A 19,575-nucleotide genomic window follows, 5' to 3' on the forward strand; every position below is an offset into this window, starting at 1 on the left:
CTGCGGGGACAGGCCTGCTAAGGCAGGAGGTTTCTGGCAGCCTCTGGAGCGGCCGTGGGGGACAGCAGCTCCCCAGCTATCCCCTAAGGAAGGGAATGATTGTCTGAGAATTCTGGAATCTCAGACGTGGAAATTATTTTGTTTTATACTTGGCAGGGGGCAAGAGTAACTTTGTGGAGGGAGGATAGTGGGAAGAGCATGGACTTTGAATCACACTCTACTGCTGACTGGCGGTGTGACCTTGGGCAAGTCGCTCTACTACTCAGTGCTTTGGTGTCCTCATCTGGGAACAACAGTTCCTCCTCCAAAGGGCTGCCGGGAGAGTCAAATGAGATGGTGCATACACAGCTCACGGCACAGTGCCTGGTATGCAGCAGGCGCTCAACCACAGTGGTGGGGAGTGCACTGCCCCCACCTCTGCCCTGGCTCCTTGTCGCTACCTTCCTACCTCCGGGTTCTTCTATGAACACAGACCTGTGGCGGAGGCTGTAGGCTGCTTGGCTTGGTCACAGTCAGAAACCAGGCCATTCTCTTCGCTGGGCCAGTCCCTGGGAGGATCCATGGCTGAACTCATGCCCCACCCCCACCCCAGCTTTCTTATGTTATTGGCCTTAGCTCCTTCTAGTCTGGGGGGGAAGAATTCTTTCTGCTTCAACTTCAGAGTTTGCAGGCTCTGAAGTGTGCTGCCAACATCCTCTCAGCGCCTCGGGCGATCTCTCCATCTTCAGTTGGGAGGACACTTTGAGCGATTGAACAGGGTCTGAGTTTCTGAGACAGGCTCTGGGCCCTGCAGGCTGTGGATGTGGCTGGCTGACACCAGAAGGGCCCTAGCGGCTGGGGCCTGGCTTCAGGGCCATGCCAAGACCCATGGGCACCCTGGGCTGGCCACAGTTAGACACCTCTTCAAATCAAAACGCTTTACACGTGTGTTTTTAATGGAGCAACTGTGTGTTGGGTGGAGGAGGTTAAAGCATGGGGACAACTTCAGAACCGCCTCCTTGCCTGAGAACCCGACCCTGCTGCCGTCCTGCACACCCCACTGGCCCACTTTCCTTAGAAGGCAGTTACGTGACCATCTTTTGTTCGGCCTGGAGGCCCCTTGGGGTCTCAAGCCCAACCTCCCCCACCCCTAACCCCCACCGTACCCACTTAAGGAGTCTTAGTGACTTAGTCCTCCTGGTCATTTACAAAAAGCTCCCCGAGAGACTTTCTGGTAACTATGACTTTCTCCAGTCCCATGGAGCTCCAGGAGGGCTTTCGCATCCTTAGCAACTTGGCCTGGTGGCCATCCAGCCAACCCACACCTGCCCTCAGCTCCTCCGGGTCCTGGCAGCCTCAGAGGTGACCATGAAGGACCTTGCCGAGGGTGGGGCCACAGCCATTCTGCTAAGGTTGCTGACTTCCAGGGAGAGAGAAGAGGGAAGGCCAGGCAAAGCTCAGGCCCCAGCGTCTTGTTCTTTAGGCAGAAAGTCTCACTTGATTGATTTGTCCAGACTGAGTAGCATGCCTTTTTTTTTTTTTTTTTTTTAATGCCTTTTCTTTGTTCTTTCTGAGAATGCTCCGCCTTCTGCTGCATGAGGGAAACCTTTGCCCAGGCTGTTCCCTGCCCTAACTCAGATGCCTCTCTGGGGAAAGAGGGGCTTGCAAGGCTACTCCCCAAAGTCCCATGCTGCCCTTTCTCAACCCTGTTCAGTAGCGTCTGCCGATAACCTTGGAATGGGGGACCCTCACACCTCTCAAGGGTTGCAAAGTTCTTTCCAAATTTACAAAACATAAATGGGAACATGAAATGCTTATTGGAAAAGGTAGAGGGAAGTCGGAGAAGATGGATTCGAAGAACAAGAGAGGCGGGTGTGCCACTACCTGCCGTGTGACCTCTGGCAGCTGCTTCCTCAGCAGTCCCACTCGTGCATAGGTCAGCTGGCCCTTTCTTGCTTTTGAACTTTGAGATCTTCCTGAAAGTTCACCATGGAAGATTATCACGGAGGGCCTGGGGTCATGCAGTCTCTGGATGATTTCCGCATGACTTGGTTGCCTGTGAACTCTACGGCCTGTAGGGGCCAGGTCCTTGGGTCCCCTCTCAGGGGTGGGACAGTCACAGGCTTTCGGTGCTGTCTTGAGGTGCCTGGGGGTTGCTGGCGGGGGTGGGCTCCAGCTGTGGTAGTGCAGACACAACGAGGCAGGCAGCGTCCAGCCCATACCCCTTCTCTGGGAGCTCCGTTGCCTTTTTCAGCTCACTTTGAGCTGCCCTGAGTCAGCCTGTGTAAGCTCTGCCTCTCTCTGTAGGAGTGAATGAACCAGCTTCCTTCCACTCACCACACCCTTCTTTCTCATCAGAACTCTGCCCATTGCTTCAGCATCTATTCCTGGAGGGAACCTACCTTTCTTCTGCCTGGGATAGCTTTTACCCGACTCCCGGCCACGGGGTGTGCTGGCATGCTTCTACTGTAGAATAATAACTCACGGGTAGTCCCGCCTGTGGCTGCTGAGATTCTAAGTCAGTAGGGACAAACGGTTGCATGTTATTTTGGTTATTCAAATATACATAATAAATGCCTGCTCTGTGCCAGACACTAGGTTAGGTTCTTTGGGGTCGCAGAGATGGATGAGACCTGTCCTATGGAACTCTTATTTATTTATTTATTTATTTATTTATTTAATTTATTCATGAGAGACACAGGCAGAGGGAGAAGCAGGCTCCTCGCAGGGAGGTGGATGCGGGACTTGATCCCAGGACCCCCGGGATCACGCCCTGAGCTGAAGGCAGATGCTCAACTGCTGAGCCACCCAGGCATCCCGGAACTCTCTTTTAATTGGGCAGAGGTGACTAGGAATGGCACTCCATGCTTTAAAGGCTGTGCCTGTTGGGTCCTAAGAGCGGTCCAGTGAGGTCCAGAGTGGTCTGGGCTGCACATTCATCGTCCACTCTCTAACCAGCCCCCACTACATGCACAGCGCTGGCCTGGGACACGGGAAGCCTGAGGAGAGTAGGCTTCCGACAGCCACCAGGCATATGAGAGGAAACGCAGGGCAGCAGGTAACTGCTCTGTTCTCTGGGTGCACCCTGGACTCCACGGTGGGAATGCACGGATGGATCCGCCACACTCTTGCCTTGCGAGATCGCAGTCCAGTGGTGAGACAGATATGCCAACAGATTGCTCACAAGTAAAACGGCAAGTGGTATGGGGGGTGTAAAGTCTTGGCACTCTGTGAGCTCAGGTGAGGCAGCGAGCCTGGCTGAGGCTCAGGTGTTTTCATCAGTAAAGTGGCTGGATTGACAGGGTTCTCCTGACGATTAAACTCAGGTCATGTGTGCACAAGAAGAACTCCATGAACTAGCTGCTCTTGTCACCATTTCAAAGCTATGTTTATATAGGAAGATTCATCTAGTGGCCTTGCTTGTTGAAGCTGAATGCTGCTGCTCTGAGCACATGTGATGACCGCTCCATGTCACTGCCTGGTAACCACCTGCTGTATTGCGGGGCCCAGGCAGGGAAACTGAGGCCTCCTGTGTCTGCTCTGGCTCTGAGACTTCTCCCACAAGTGACGCCTTGTCATCTCCACTGGTCAGCTAGAGGCGGGGCCCCGGAGGTGCCAGGGTCTGTCCGAGCTCCGTAGAAAGGAACAGGGACAGGTCCTGGAGTCAGGCAGCCCCGGCAAGAGTAGACAGCGAGCTAATTCCAGTTCTGTCTGGTTCCACAGAAACTCCACCCTTATGGCTCTCTCCAGCAGGAGATGGGGCCGGCCAACTCAACCAATGCTACCCAGGATAGAAGCTTTACCTCATCAGGACAGACTCTGATTGGCTGAGCAAACCCAAGGGCGGGACTCTGCTTCTGGCAACTTAACCCTTTGTTGGGCATCCCCTACCACACAGTAACCTCACCTCAACTGGACCCAAAGCGGAGGACCAAGATGGTGGGCCTAGGGTCACCTGAAGGCAGTGGCCCCACGGGTGTGTGTGGACTGGCATCAGAAGGACCACAGTGGTATGAGCGGCCCTGTGGGCACGTGCAGACTGGCATCAGAAAGTTCCAAATGGAGAAGACTCAAACTTTCTCCCTACAAGGAAAAAGGAGAAGAAATAGTATCTGGGCTTCCCATGACTCCAGTGCCTGCCTTGGGGGCAGCGGGAGAGGTTGGCAGAGGTCAGCCCTGACGGAGAACCATGGCCTCGGCCTCCACTGCCAGAGGATGTCCCCACTCAATCGCTTCTTCATCTGTTCTCATTCCTTCCTTCCTTCATGCAGCAGATATTTTGAAGGGGTGGGGCGGGGGGGCATCTACTTTGTGCCAGGCTCTGGGCTAGGAGCTAGGGATTCTGTGGAGAATGAGGTGGATATGGCCTCCACTCTTGTCATGATTTCAGTTCTAGTAGGAGAGTGAGCATTAAATAGCTCAACACCAACACACACGCAACACGTACACGTACACACACATGATTACAAACTGATGAAGAAAAGGATTCCTTTAAGAGAGAATATGATTTAGATTGCTGTGGGGAGCGGGGCTAGGGGGTTGGGTAGGGAATATCATCCCTTTGAAGTCAAGACCTGCAGGCCAGAAAGGAGCCAGTCAGGGATTTTGGAAGGAGCATTCCAGGCAAATAGAACATCCTGTGGAGAGAACTTGAGATGGGAAAGAGCTTGCCATGCTGGGGCCGACAGAAGCCAGGCCGGTGTGGCCAGAGCTGAGTGAGGAGGCCGACCAGCTGGGTGGGGGCCAGATCATGCAGGGCCGCGGTGGTTAATGTTTCGCTGGTGTCATTCTAGATACAGTGGGAAGCCACTGAAGGCTTTTGAGAAAGGGAGTCAGTCTCAGGTACATTTCTAGAAGATCAGAGAGCCCAAGGTGGCACCCAAGTGGGTGTGAAGAGATCAGTGAGGGGGTCCCTCCAGTCTTCCAGATGAGGGCCAGTGATGGCCTGTCCCAGATAGTGGTTGGAGAGGTAAACATGTGAATTTCCAGATCCTGGGATACGGTGGAGGCTCTGGGATGAGAAGAGAGAGTTCCCTGACACCCCCCCCCCCCCCGCAGCTCCCGGCCCCAGTGTCTCTTCCACTCTGTCTTGTTCTCTCAGTGATGCACATGAGCACTGGAGCCTTCTTTACAGAGCCTCCTCCCAGCCAGGCCTGGGTAGGCACGAGGGCTGAGTTCTAGGAAGGACCCTAGAAGTTGGGAGCCACGGGGCTTTCACCTGGCCCAGGTGGTAAAGTTCACAGCCCCCAGGCCTCGGCAGGGGTTGCCGTGCTGTCTCCATCCTGTGCTGAATGGCTGGACAGGAAGCTGCGACACAGCTCTCTGGAAGCCGATTAGGTCTGCTTGCTTCCGAGCTCCCACGGTTCAGGGGTGGGGGCTAGGTGTGGCCCAGCTAAAGGAAGACCTATTAGGAGACAGTGATGAGAGCCCAGCCTGCTCACCACCTGGAACCCGGGGTTGGACAGCTCTCACACTCTTCTCTAACTGCCAAGACCTAGAAGGAGGGAAGCCAGAGGTCACAGGTCTGAGTAATAGAGCTCGAACACAAAAGATATGTGTAGGACCATGGTCACTTGTGTAGAAAAAAGGGGTCCAAGAGGCTAGAGAGATGATGGCTCAGGCCAGAGAAGCCCCTGGACCTTGGATGGTCTCTGCATCGTGTCCTGTAAAACCTTCTCAATGTCATTAGGGAGGGCTCTTACGTCTGATGAGGTTGCTCACCTGCTGTGGCCACTTGAACTCCAAGAAGGATGGCCCAGAAGAGAATACGTCCCTCACCTCCCATTTAGGCAAGATCAGAACAGGGGATGGAATGTATCTGCCGGTGACCAAGCTGATGCCCCAGCCCAGCAGGGCGACAGGCTCGGCCTGCAGCTCGCTTGCTCGCTTGCGGCGGGGGCGAGGGCTACACGGTGTCCGCGGGCCCGGACTCAGCCCGCAGGGTTCATTCCGAGGGGCGGAGCAGCCGTGTCTGCCCAGACAGGAAGCTGCACTTTGATTTCACTGGACTCCCTTATGAAATGACATTAAGGGGGATGTGGGGCCCAGGAGAATCGCCTGTCTGGGAAGGCAGCAAGCTTGATTCTGCAGGACGCGGTGACCCACGTCCGCCCACCAGACAGGTGCGGAGGACAGGAGCTCTGGCCACAGGGAAATGGAGCATCAGAACACGACATCGGGCCCCGGGGACAGGGCTTTCCTCCCAGCTCGTCCTGACAAGCTGCCCACTTGAGTGGTGCTCCTTGCTGGGGTCCTCGGCTGGCTGCCGGGAGGAGCGGACACGGCTTCTGGGGCATCTCCTCGCCGGGAGCCCATCTCACTGGGGACCGTGGCGAGCCACAGTGCCGCTGCATCTCTGCCTCTCAAATCGATGAAACAATTAATTTGGCTCCACGGGCCCGAGGAGATGAAATATGATGGGGTGGCCGCTGCTCTGCAGGTCCCAGTGCCTCCAGGATGATGGACACGCTCTGGAAGCTGCATCTGAGAGTCATAATCACGGGAAACATGCTGGGCCCCGCCCTCCACATAAATCATGCTAAGAAGCCTTACACAATGGTCTCTTTCCTGATGGCCCGATTGTCTTGGTTTGGTGTCTGGGGCCTGGGAGCCAGGAGGACGGGAGCACACCACTGATTGTTGAAAAGGCCATCTGTGCGATTTGAATACAAAGTGATCCTTTCAGTTCCCCTCACACCCTCTGATCCCGTGTTTTCTTAGGTCTCAGGCGCTGGGTCTTTTGAAACTCTCTCTCTCCTTTAAGTAGCCATGCCCGGTCTCTGCTGGCGAGCTGGGACCTGCTGGAAATAATGACATTTCTTTATGTAGGTCTTGTTTGTTTGCTTATTTAAATTCTTTATTTAAAATGTTTTCATAAGTTCTGAGACCAAAGCCCTCACTTCTCACACACGGCACCCAGTGGGGTCTGCAGAGTGAGGGCGGAGGCAGTCTGGGCAAGGGTTCCCCATAGGGACAGCAGAGCCTTCCGGGGATGGCAATCAGGATCCCCAGGCCTCCAGCAGCCTCTGGGTACAGGTGAAAGGGACTGAGACTCAGAGAAATGAAATGACCTATCCAAGGTCACACAGCTAGTAAGAGGCTGAACTAATCTTCAAGCTGAAACCCTTCCACCTGACCCACTGCTTTTCCCAGATGCAAAGGGGATGGAAGCCGAGAAGTCAGTAATCTCCTTCTGGAAGAAGCAGGTGGATGATATCCTGCATGTAGAAGCTGTGGCCCTTTAAGCTCTAGAGGAGATGCTTTGTCCTCCAAATGAATGAGATGTCTAATTTTCCACATAGTGGAGAAAGCTTCCAGAGTTCATATGTCTGAGGGGTAGCCCAAAAAGCTCAAGAGCTTCACACCAGATTTGATGTGAAGGGCAAGGGAGACTGGCTCTCAGGGGGCACCAGGGTGGTGGGCTGATGCCCCTTCCCCTCTCGAGTCTGGCCTTCCAGAGGACTGGCCCGCAGACACAGAGTTGGGTACCCAGCAGCAATAGGACTGTGGCCAGAGGCAGAAAGGGACAGCTCTAGGTTTAGGACCTGAGCCCTTGACCCGAGCCCCATCAAGGGCAGGGAGAGAGTCCACACTGCATTCTGGGCCCAGATTTTGTTAATTGACTAGTTCCAACTCTCAACCCCAAGTAACTGGGAGTCATCTGGGCTGGATTTCAGATATCCCCCCGGAAAGCAGGCTTTTCCCGAAGAGGCTCACCTGTCTTCCTGTGTCTCCAGCCTTCTCCCCAGCCCTGCTTGCTGCCCGTCTGCCTCTGGACAGACAGCCCATGTCGCCACCTCGCTCTTCACCTGAGCCATGGCGCTGTTTTTGTTTTAGCTCTTAACGAAGACAGGGCAACCTTACTCTCCGTCCTGTCTTGACCTTATCTTCCCTCAAGCCTTCCTCTGAACAAGGCCACCACCCTGCAGTTGTTCCCAGGTCCTTGGTTTTAAGGGTAGAATAATAACTCTAGGTGGTTCGATGAGCACTTACACCGTGACCTCTATCTATTGTCTCTTTAATCCTCACTCCGGCCCTCATGAGGTTCATTATCCCCATTACACACCTACTCTCCTTACAGTCAACTTAGACAAAGATACTGCATCTTAGAGAAATTAAGAAACTTGCCCAAGGTCACACAGCTGCGGTAACTAGGATCGGAACCTGGCGGCCCAGCTGCCGAGCACCTGCTTTGGATTGCTCTGTACTACTGCCTTCTGGCAATCACAGATCGTCCAAGCTGCTTCCAGACCACGTGGGAGGCTATTGTCAGAATAAAGCCCAGGTCTCCTCTTGGTTCTCAAGCCTCTCCCTGGGTGCACCATGCTCCTGCTTTGGGGCTGCAGCCCAGCCACACTGGATTATTTCAACCCTTCTCCAGACTCCCTGTGCACATTCATGTTTTAGCCGTCCTCCCAGAGGTGGCCTGCCGTCCTCTGCTGTCCCTGCCGGCACAATCCTCAACCTTTAAAGCCTGGCCCCTCTCCTGAGACATCGATCTCGGGCATGTCTCAGAAGTCATCGCTTCCTTCTCTCTGTTCCCGTGGTATTCTGTTCATCCTTAGCACGGTGTGTTAAGCAGATATGTCTCATCTGCAAGACTGTGAGTTCTTTGGGAGCCAGTGGCAGTCATATCTTATCGATTTCTTACTCTGTTACTGCCCCGTCCTTCGTACATGCTCAGGGGATATCGTGGAATTGATTTGGGTCAGACGGTTCAAGCCTCTCGTGTTCTAGAATTTAAATGAGGAGACTGAGTCTCAAGGGACGTGAGCTGGCCATGGTCATGGGACACTGTTAGTGGCCAAGTTAAGTCTCCTGACTGTCTTGGCTCAGAGCTTTGTCTCTTGCGCCTCCACTTGGTGAGACCAGAGCCCGGAACCCCACCTGGTTTAGTAAACAATCTGGCCAGGTTGATTTCAGGGTCACGGATACGACCGTGTTCCGTGCTGACTCCTGGCATCCTCAGAGGCAAAGGAGAACTGACCAGAGCTGCTCCCATGGTTCACTTCCCCAGGTGTGTGGAGCTCCCCTCTCACTGAACCCCTTGCCCTCGGAGAAAACCAGAGTAGGATTCTGAGGATCTTGGTTTGAATCCTGATGTTATTGGTAACGTACTGTGTGACTTTGGGCAAATTACTTTATCTCTCTGATCATTGGTTTCTTTACCAAGAAAAATGAGGCAGTTGAGTCTAGATGAGCTCCAGGAATCATCTTCAAAGCCTCGGGACCCTGATAGCAAGCAGGTTAAAGGAAGAAAGAAAACAGACGTTCTGGTCTTCACTTTGAAACAAGATGTAGGAGCTGTGAATATATGCAAATGCTGTATGTGGTTAGTATTCACCATGTACTCGAGACACATAAGGATACTTACGGATCTTGTACAGGAAGGGATCCCTGTCATAGGTACACAAATTATAAGCACACTCCTGACTCCTCCCTACCCCAAGGTGCCTCCTTCTGGACTGGGCCCTGGGAAGCCAGTACAAGGAGCTTTCCAAGCCCAAATCCTCCCCTCTTCTTTCCTCCTTTCTACTCACCGACTGTTTTGTTTGAACTTCACATATATATGTGGGCACTTATGTTCTTTTAACCTTTCCAACTGGGAAAGGGCCCATGGCCTGAGGCTAACTTTCAAGTGGAATTTATGGTAACCAAAATGCGGGGCCTTTCATTCTCGTGTGATCAGAAATCTCTTTCAGATTCCGCCCCAGAAGTCACCACTGACTTCTTCTTATTGCCTTTAATGTGCGTCTTCTTTCATACAAACACTGCTCCAGGTAAATTTTCTACCAACAGTGTCTTTTAAATGTGAGTGGCTTCCTCTGATAGTGTTTGGCTGTTGCTCCTTGTGGAAGAACATTAAGGGTTAAGTAGGCTAGCCTAAGAAGCCGACCACCACTTATAACACAGTTTTCAGTGGGAGAATGCGTTCTGAGGTCCATAATCAACTCTCAGATGGACTTTGAGAACACAGCTCAACACATACCCCAAAGCCGATGAATATTTTATGAATGACTAGAATTTTGATAGAACCATTGAACCTTTGAATGTGGAACTGAAAAGCTTCCCTCTTCCCACACCAAGATCAGTTGACGAACAAGCTGATTTATAGAAACCAAGACCAAAAGAGAGGCAAGAACTTGGCCAAGAGCCAAGCAGTTGGTGCTAGAACTGGAAGTGGGGCCCAAGCCTTTCGTTTCTAGGCCAGTGTTCCTCTTTAGTGACTTTTGAAGAGTCGACCAGGTTGGGGGCAGGGAGGGGCACAGATGTCCTAGAGATGCTCTCCTTGTCTCACTCGGCTCACTTTGTTGTCATTAGGAAAAGTTAAGTCACCACTTGGGGCTGTAATGGAACTAGTGAGAAATGGCCTGGCTAATGGCGTGGTGGGGAGGTCGTCTAGTCGGCTGGCTGGTCTATAAATTCCTGCTGTGTTCCCGCCCGAGCAGAATGAATGGGGCTGCTGTTTTACCTGGAGCTCCGAGCATGGTGGAGATGCTCCCTGTGCTGTGTTCTAAAAATAGTGGTGGGAATGGAGCTGAGGGGAAGAGGAGGGGGCTCCTTTGGGAGCTGGGTGGGGCGCCTCACCCCCTTCCTCTTCCTGCCAGGCCCTATGTGAGGAAGAGCCGCAGGTTGAGAGGATTGAGATCTGAGAGGGTCCTGGAGCCATCAACCCTCACACCCCGTCCTCACACAGAAGAGGAGGCCCTACTAGGCCCCAGGAGGGGAAAGGACTGGAGAGCAGTCACCGAGCCCAGGGAGGAGGTCCCCGCTGGCAGACTCTTTTCCCCCTGCTGCTCAGCAGGGCAGCTGCAGTCTGTGAGGTTTTCTCTCACTGCCTCTGGGCGTGCACAGGGCCTGGGAACTCCTGGGGCCGGATGTGGTTGGGCTTCCTGAGAGTCGCCCAGCAGGCGAGGAGCACTGGCTAGTCTGCCCCAAGCCCTGACCTCTGCCAGTGGGCCTTCCAGCGCCACGCCTTCCCTTTGCCGGCGTCCCCACCCTTGCTAACTTGCTCTTCTGTCGCCTTCTGGACTGTCTGCAGGGACGGCAGACAAAGGCCTATAGGACAGAGGGCCTACTAGCTCAGGACCTTTCTCTACCCTTCTCAGGAACAAGGAGACCCAGCTAAGGTAGAGGCAGGGGCCTGGGTTCAAACCCCAGCTCTGCTTCTCCCTAGCTGGGCTGTTAGTAGTGGGCCACCTAGCATCTGTCAAATGAGATGAGGACCCCTATCCCACTGGATTCTTGGGCTGTGCAAAGTGCCTGGAATGTAGGAGGTACTCAGCACTGCTAGCTGTCATCGCTAAATCAAGCATGAGCACAGGCTTGACTTCCTGCAACCCCCCTTCTTGGGGCTTCTACCAGTGGAGGCGTGGCAGACGTTTGTTGGTTTGTTTTTTAAATGCAGGTGACTTTTTGTCATGTTGTTGCAAAAGTGATTTGTATTTTATTATGAAGAAAACATTGAATACGGTTGAACCAGAAGAAGGACATGAAGTTCACTCTTAATCCCAACACCCAGAGATAACCACTGTTAACATTTTGGGGTGTATCCTGTCAGGCATTTGTTTATACACACATATATCTACTTTGCAAATTGGTGCACACAACTGATGCACACAACTTTCTCACTTGTTTTTTTCCATTCAGCAATGTAGTGTATCCATGTTTCCATGTCAATAAATATTCTTCTACAGCATCTGGGGAGTATTTCATTGTGTAGGCGAAATAGTTTTATCTAAATAATCTCCAGTAGTTCGACATTTGTGTTGTTTCCAATTTTTCTTTTCTTTTTCTTAAAGATTTTATTTATTTATTTGAGAGAGAGAGAGAGAGAGAGAAAGAACGTGTGTGCATGAATGGGAGGAGCACAGGGAGGGAATCTCAAGCAGACTCCCCACTGAGCAAGGGGTCCTATACAGGCTCAATCTCATGACCCATAAGATCATGACCTGAGCTGAAACAAAGACCCGGGGGCTCACCCAACTGAGCCACCCAGGTGCCTCTCCAATTTTTCACTGTTACAAAAACCTAAGATAAAAATCCTTATAGGCATATCTTGGTATCCCCAGCATCATCCAGTGTACATGTTTGACCCTCCACAAGTATTTGTTGAATAAATGAATATTTTTTTTAGAATAAATTCCAGGGGGGCAGCCCCGGTAGCTCAGTGGTTTGGCACCGCCTTCAGCCCAGGGTGTGATCCTGGAGACCCAGGATCAAGTCCCATGTTGGGCTCCCTGCATGGAGCCTGCTTCTCCCTCTGCCTGTGTCTCTGCCTCTGTCTCTCATGAATAAATAAGTAAAATCTTAAAAAAAAAAAAAAAGAATAAATTCCAGGTAGTAGCATTTCCAAGCAGAAGGTGTGTATTTGTAAAAAAGCTTCCTGATACCCATTGTTAAATGACTCCCTGGAATGGTTGTACTGATTTATGGTCAGTACTTTAAAGATTTTATTTATTTATTTGAGAGAGAGAGAGACAGAGAGCGCACATGCATGCACAAGCAGGGGTAGGGGCAGAGGGAGAGGGAGAGAGAGAGTCTCAAGTAGGCTCTGCGCTAAGCATGGAGCCCGATGCACAGCTTGATCTCCAGACCCTGAGATCATGACCTGAGCTGAAACCAAGGTTGGTTTGTTTGTTTGTTTGTTTATTTATTTATTTATTTATTTATTTATTTATTTATTTATTTATATTTTAAAAAGATTTATTTATTTGAGAAAGAGAACACGAGCATGGGGAGAAGCAGACTCCCCACTGAGCAGGGAGCCCAACATGGGGCTCCATTCCAGGACCCATGAGACCATGACTTGAACTGAAGGCAGACATTTAACCAACTGAGCCATCCAGGTGCCTCTATTTATTATTTTTAAATTTTTTTAGAGAGGAGCAGGGAAAGGGACAGGCAGGGAGAGAGAGGATCTTTTTTTCTTTTTACGATTTTATTTATTTATTCATGAGAGACACAGAGAGTGAGGCAGAGACACAGGCAGAGGGAGAAGCAGCCTCGCTGCAGGGAGCCCGATGTGGGACTCGATCCCAAGACTCCAGGATCACGCCCTGGGCCGAAGGCAGACGCTCAACCGCTGAGCCACCCGGGCATCTCTGATTACTAGAGATGTTAAATATTTACTTATTTGCCTTTTAGTCACTTACGTTGCCTCTTTTGTGAGTCGTTTGTTCCAGTCTTTTGTACATTTTTTAAATTGGGCTACTTACAGTTTAATTATTAGTTGACAAGAGCTCTTTATATAATAAGGATTTTTTAAAATGATTTTATTCACTTATATATTCATGAAAGATACAGAGAGAGACACAGGCAGAGGGAGGAGTAGGCTCCACACAGGGAGCCTGATGCGGGACTTGACCCCGGGACTCTAGGACCACACCCCGGGCTAAAGGCAGGCACTAAACTGCTGAGCCACCCAGGGATCCCCTAATAAGGATATTTTATTTTTTATTTTTTATTTTTTATTATTGCTTAAAACTACAGATGTCTCAGATTGATAGATAGTCTTGTCTGTAAGTTGTTTTGGTAGCAGCTTGTTGAGATATTATTTTTGTGCCACAGAATGCATTTATTCAAAGTATATAATTCAATGTGATATATTCACAGACTTGTGCAATAATCACCACAATCAATATTAGAATCTGCAAAAGAAACCATACCCTGTAGCGGTCACCCCCACCCCCCATCTCCTTCAACCCAAGGCAACCACTGAGACATTTTCTGCTTCTATAGGTTTGCCTATTGTGGACAATTCCTATAGATGGAATCCTATAATATTTGGCCTTTGTGGCTGTTTCTTTCACTCAGCGTCATGTTTTCAGGGTCCATCCATGTTATAGAATGTGCCAGTACTTCATTTCTCTCTGTGGCTGAATCATATTTCATGGATGCATGGATGGATCCCTGGATATACCACATTTTATTTGTCTGGTCATCTGTTGATGAACGTTTGAGTTCTTTCTGCCTTTTAGCTACTTTGAATAATGCTGCCATAAATGCTTGCGTGCAAGTTTTTGTGTGGACATATGTATTCACTTCTCTTGAACATACACCTAGCACTAGAACCCCTGGATCAAATGGCAGCTTTATGTTTAACCTTCGGAGGACCTGCTAGACGTTACCCAAAGGGACTACATGGTTTTATGTCCCCAGCATCAGTGTATGAGGGTTCCAATTTCTCCGCATCCTCTCGGATAACACTGTTATTTTCCCATTTTAAAACCCAACACCATCCTAGTGGGTTTGAAGTAGTATCTTGCTGTGGTTTTGAATTGCATTTTTCTGATGACTAATGGTATCTATAAATTTAAAAAATTTTTTTTTTTTTTTTTGCCTTTGGGGTTGTGGTATTTACCACAGGATTATATAATATTCACCCCCCCCAAAACTATATGGTTTATTTTTTAAGTTTTACCCCCTCCTCCTCATTAATATGTCTATTCCTACAGCAGGTTAAGACTTAATTAATTACAGCTATATGGTAGCAGTAGTAGTATACATCCCAAGGCTGCCTTCCCATTATTCCGCAAAATTTCCTCTGAAATTCTACCCCTGAATTCTAGTCTGCCAGAGGTTTTACCCTTACCTTCTCCATAAACATATTTCAATATCAGGCATGACACCAGATCTAGAATAGTTTATCCTCACCTCTGACTACCCATTAGTGAATGTGTCAGCTAACCTATACTTCTCTTTGCTTTCCTCTGTGCCTCCCAGGGATGGTTGAAATCATCTGGAATTTTAGTTTCTGATTATTATCGTTTTCAGACATTAGTCCTGTTATGTTTTAAGAGTCATTTATTTAAATTGCATTTAACTCCTCAATTATGGTATCAGTGGTTAAGTGTATAAATGTTTCTGACTTCATTGCTTTCCCATCTCACAGATACCACACCATCTCGTTCTTGACTCCTTGACTTGGATTCATTTTTTTTTCTGGAGAGCTCTCTTGAATAATTTTTCCAGAAAGGGTCTGTGGGTGGCACAGTTAGTCTTTCTAAGTCTGAAAATATTTGCCCTCATGTTTGAGTCATCCTTTCTCTAAGTAGAGAACTCTAGGCTAGCACTCCTTTTCCTCCAGAAACTTGAGAGCGACGCTCTGGCATTCCAGCATTTAGTGTTGTAAGAAGTGCCATACTCAGTTGATCCTTTAAAGTTTCTTTATGGAAACAAGCAGGATTTCTCTTTCCATTCTTTGGAATTTAGAAATGTCCCCAGATCATTTCTAGCTGTTTGTTCTCCTTGGTGGTTTTTCCTGGTACTGACCAGATAAGCTCTTTCAGCTTCTATTGGCTTAGGCAAACAGGTGAATGGTGGTGACATTTTCTAAGGCAGCAGCAGTGGAGAGGGGACAGTTTGGGTGACAGGTTCATGAATCCCACTGCAGGTGCAGGTACTGTGATGGAGGCCTCCTTAGTGGGTTCTCATGGAAACAAGAACCTTCAGATCAGGGCTTCTTAAACCACCTGTGGTAAAGGGCCTTATGCTTTCATAAAACTCACACTACCGTGATTTCTCATCTGGTGTGCTAACACCTGAACCAGCCTTGTGCCCTATTCAGTAAGGGCAGTCCACTGGTCTTGCGCTTGGGTATCATGGAGATGTCAAATGGCTACAAAACTTTCCAAACTTTTGATTTTGATGCTCACTGCGTGGCAAAGCAGCAACAAGAAGTTTGCGGATCTGCGCGATTCTGCAGACCACGTTGAGTAGCACTGACCTAGTCAGATCCCAGGGCCCATTTTAGAAACAGGGAAGTTGAGGCCCAGAGAGCAGATTGGCCTCGCCCTAGATCTCAGAGAAGACAGCAGCAAAGCCAGCATCTCAGTCCCATCTTTCCTCCGCTGACCCTCTTTTGTGGTGGGCCCAAGCCCAGCAGTCCGAGCAGTGAGTAGACTCAGGAGGCGCTGTATCTAGCAGCCAAGGTCACAGGGCCGGCCTCCACATATCTGGGTTGGTGGCTCTGTGCTGAATGCCAGCCAGGAACTCGGTAAGTCGGGACCCTGCCTGACCCCAGAGCTGGCACAAGCGCGGTGAATTGAGGATTGCTCTCCAAAGCCTGAAATCTTTGGCCTGCATGTGGCTGGGTGAACTGCAGCCAGGAAGGCAGATGGTCTTGGCCCTTGGCCACCCCGTACCTCTGCAGCTGCTTCAGGTCAGGCTGCTGCTACCGAGGCGTCAGCGATGTGTGCCCGCCCAGGTTGGAGGCAGAAGCCAGCCAGGGAGAGTTCTCCGGCTCGGCTCTGCAGGTGGACATCTGGTCTCCCGGCTTTCACCACACGTGGGCTTCTCCTCACTATGGTTGGGAGATCGAGCTCCCGGGAGCAGATTGGGAATTGCCCTTGATGCCTGAAGCTACTGAGGCAGAGGAAGATGGCAAGAAGGACTTGGGGGCAGAGCGCACAGGTGAAGAGCATCGGCCTTGGGGCCATTGTTTCTGCCGTGGGACCTTTCCATACCTTAGTCTCCCCCTTTGTAAGGTGGACCTGTTGCTCAATAAATGGGAACGACTGTCAGCTCTGAGTACATGCCAGGTACCATGTTAGGCCCTGCTCCTCTGTTGTGCTCAGCAGATACTTTCACATTTGACTCTTCACATCAGCCCTCTCCAGGTGAATTCGGTCCTTTTCAGAGGATGGCCACAGCAATGACGACACAGTAGCCATGGTGCTGCTACTTACTTGTCCTCACACACTTGGCTGTGTGCTGGGTACTTTGCCTGCACCACCTCATTTGGTCCTCCACTGGGCACAGTGAGACACATGGTAATAGCCCTATTTTACAGATGAGGAAGCTGAGACTCAGAGATATTAAAAACTTGCCCAAGGTAACTCACATTCAGATTGTTTTTTTATTTGACTCCAAAGTCTGTGCTCTTTCTGAATTCCACGGGCTGAACTCATTCTTTCCGTGAGAGAGCCCGGAGGGACCTGGGACTGGTCTCTGAAAGGGGCAGGGGAGCTGGGCTGGGCCCCCTGGACACCCCTCTCTGGCCTCGTTTTAGGGATGGAAAGCTGAAGCCACTAAGGAGGAAGGAACTCACCTGGGTTCTGCAGAATCCCCCATGAACTTGAACTTGAGGAGTACCTGCTGTGACCTGCCCCACCTTACCACTTGTAGCGCGTACCCCAAGAACAAGGCTAGTACCACCAGGAAGAGCCAGGTATGTGCTCTTAGCAAGCAGTGGGAGAGCAAGTCCCTTACCCTGGCATCAGGGTCACAGAGGCCAGAATACGGCAGGACAGTTCCTGCCTGCAGCATCAGCGCCTGGGTCAGCGATGCTCACCCTCCAGCTCAGATCTCTGGGAGGGGGCTGCTTCCCTGCCTGCCTGTGTCCATAGCCCCAAGCACAGGCTCCAGCACATGTAGGGGTTCAGTGTTTATCGAAATAACAGATAAATGTGTCTTGGCTGACTCTTCTGTGGCGAGGCCTTTCTGAACACAACCCATAGACCTCTAAACCAGGGATATGATACTCACTGAGTAAAGGCCCAGAAATTCCTAAGTGGGTTAGCAGATTTAAAGCTCGGGCTGGGGTGAGGGTGTGCAGATAATTCTATAGTCTCCTGAGGCCGCCCAGGCTTGTCATACTCTTCTCTAGCAGGATGGGGCAGGAGCAGGGCTCTGTAGAGGATCGAGCCAGCGTACCCTGGCCCAGGCTCTCACTGCCCTGACACCCAAGCACAGACCTGACTCTTTCATTCTCCAGGGGGAATGTTCCAGGGAGAATGAAAGCCGGAGCAGCTGCTAGTGGGGACTGCGGTGGTCTTAGTCTGTCATATGCTCTGGAATTCCTGGGACTACACCTCTCCCTGGCTTGTGCCCAGTTTCTGCCATAGCGGCATCTCCCTCCTCCCCAACCCAGAACAAAATCCCAGTGGACTTTGGATCGGAAGGCAGGACGGGGAAACTTATTAAGTAGCCTTTGGCAAGTGCCCTCCTTTCCTTGAGGATGCATTGCCATGGTACAGCTTCAGGGCACTGGCCTGCCCAGCTGCCTGGCCTGCATCCTGCTGCTGCCGAATTGCCCTAAGGGCCTTTCTGGAGCCTTTGGCTTTGGCTAGGGGTGCTGCCCCCCGGAAACGGCAGGTACATATACACACTGGCTTCCTGCTGACCCTCACAGGTCCCAGCCCTGGGAGCAGCTTCCAGCCTATCCGAACAGTGAGAAATTTGCCTCCCTGATTGGGCAGTAAAGCCAGCCAGCTTCGCACCTAGCTGGGGGGCTCGTCTGTTGCACGGGGCTGCCCTGCGCAGGGGTGCAGGGCACAGTGCAGGGTGGACTGGGCTTGGCCCATAGCTCTGCACTTGCTGGTGTGTGACCTTGAGGAAGTATCCTAATCCCTCTGCTTCTGTTTATTCATTTGTCAAGTGGGGACATTAGACATCATATCCAATAGGGATGTGAGGGTTTAATGAGTCAATAATTGGGAAGTGCTCTGACGGGAAGTGTCAAATGAATGTCTCTTAAATGAAATATGGGGATCAGTAAATGGGGCGCAGGACTTGAGTGCCTACGTGCCGATCCCCATGGCCTGTGGGCCACCGAGACCTCCCTGTTCTCTGGATCCCAGGTCCTCCTGTGCTGAACAGCACCATCGTGTAGGTAGGTCTGAGGAGCACTGAGGTGTAGTGGAAGGAGCACTGGACCGGGAGTGAGCAATCCCTGGTCCCAGCCCTGCCACTCTGTTGCTCTGTTTCCTTGGGAAAGTCACTCTCTGTCTCTGAGCCTCAGTTTTACTGTCTATAAATGGGAAACAGCCGTGGAAGGCCTCCCAGGGCCCTTCTGGCTGAGGTAGCCTGAGTCTCCGTGAATCCCCCTCCTGCCCCAGGCTACCCACGGGGAGGCCCCCGGCTTGGCTGATTGTGTCTGCGGCTACAGGGAGGCAGAGGGCAGTGGCTGCGTGGGCCCCCTTACCTGGTCTGGCAGGCTCCTGGGTCTCTGGGCATGGGACTGCTGGGCCCTTTCCTCATTACCCTCGTGGTCCAGAGCATTGACAAGCACATTCTGCGTCTGTCCTGGACCCCGCTCCCTGGGTTGGCGGAGCGGCTCTGCCCATCACGGCACGGTGTCTAATTACGGACTCACTCACGAGTCTGGCTGTGTGGCTGGTGTGTGTCCCTCCGAAACTTTGTGCGTACAGGGCTCGGGGCTGCCAATTCTCTACTGCATCCCGAGGGCCCAGCACACAGCCTGGCGTGTGGTTGGTGCTCCAGAACTATTTGTTGATTGAGAGGTGAAGACCCAGCTGAAACTCGGGGGCTCCTCCTGTGTTAAGGAACCCCCCATTCAAGCTCTTCACCCTAAGCAGACTTATCCCAAGCACCGGGAATTCAGCCCTAGTGGAAATTGGGCAGCCCCATTGATACTGGACTCCCTTGAGACTCATCTTCTTAGCTTCCCAGGATGAGGTGGTTCCTGCTTCCCAGGAGCCTGCAGGATGACACTCTTCCAATCTGGAAGATTCTTGGGCCCTGCCAGGACTGCCTTGGCTCTGCCCCCAGCGACAAGACAAAGTATTGATTGGAATTTGTAAATGACCTGCTCAGATGAGGGCTGTTCCAAGTCGCCCCTGCTATGGGATGTTT

The 19,575-nt window shown here is 51.2% G+C and overlaps 1 protein-coding gene across 9 annotated transcripts in view; it reads left to right on the plus strand.

Moving 5' to 3' along the window:
* RGS3 (regulator of G protein signaling 3) overlaps positions 1 to 19,575 on the plus strand; it is a 137,607-nt gene that overhangs the window by 83,939 nt on the left and 34,093 nt on the right. For 4 of the 9 annotated variants that reach the window (XM_077913011.1, XM_077913012.1, XM_077913015.1 and 1 more), the window contains one exon: positions 16,991 to 17,149. The exons of 3 other annotated variants lie outside the window; for them this stretch is intronic. In XM_077913011.1, the coding sequence (XP_077769137.1) occupies positions 16,991 to 17,149 (159 nt within the window). Of the gene's footprint in view, positions 1 to 3,702; positions 6,807 to 16,990; positions 17,150 to 19,575 lie in introns of those variants that run through there. 2 more of the 9 variants (XM_077913018.1, XM_077913023.1) reach the window with 1 other exon arrangement.

The sequence above is a fragment of the Canis aureus genome, chromosome 10 (assembly GCF_053574225.1).
Source record: "Canis aureus isolate CA01 chromosome 10, VMU_Caureus_v.1.0, whole genome shotgun sequence".
Classification (NCBI taxonomy): Eukaryota; Metazoa; Chordata; class Mammalia; order Carnivora; family Canidae; genus Canis; species Canis aureus.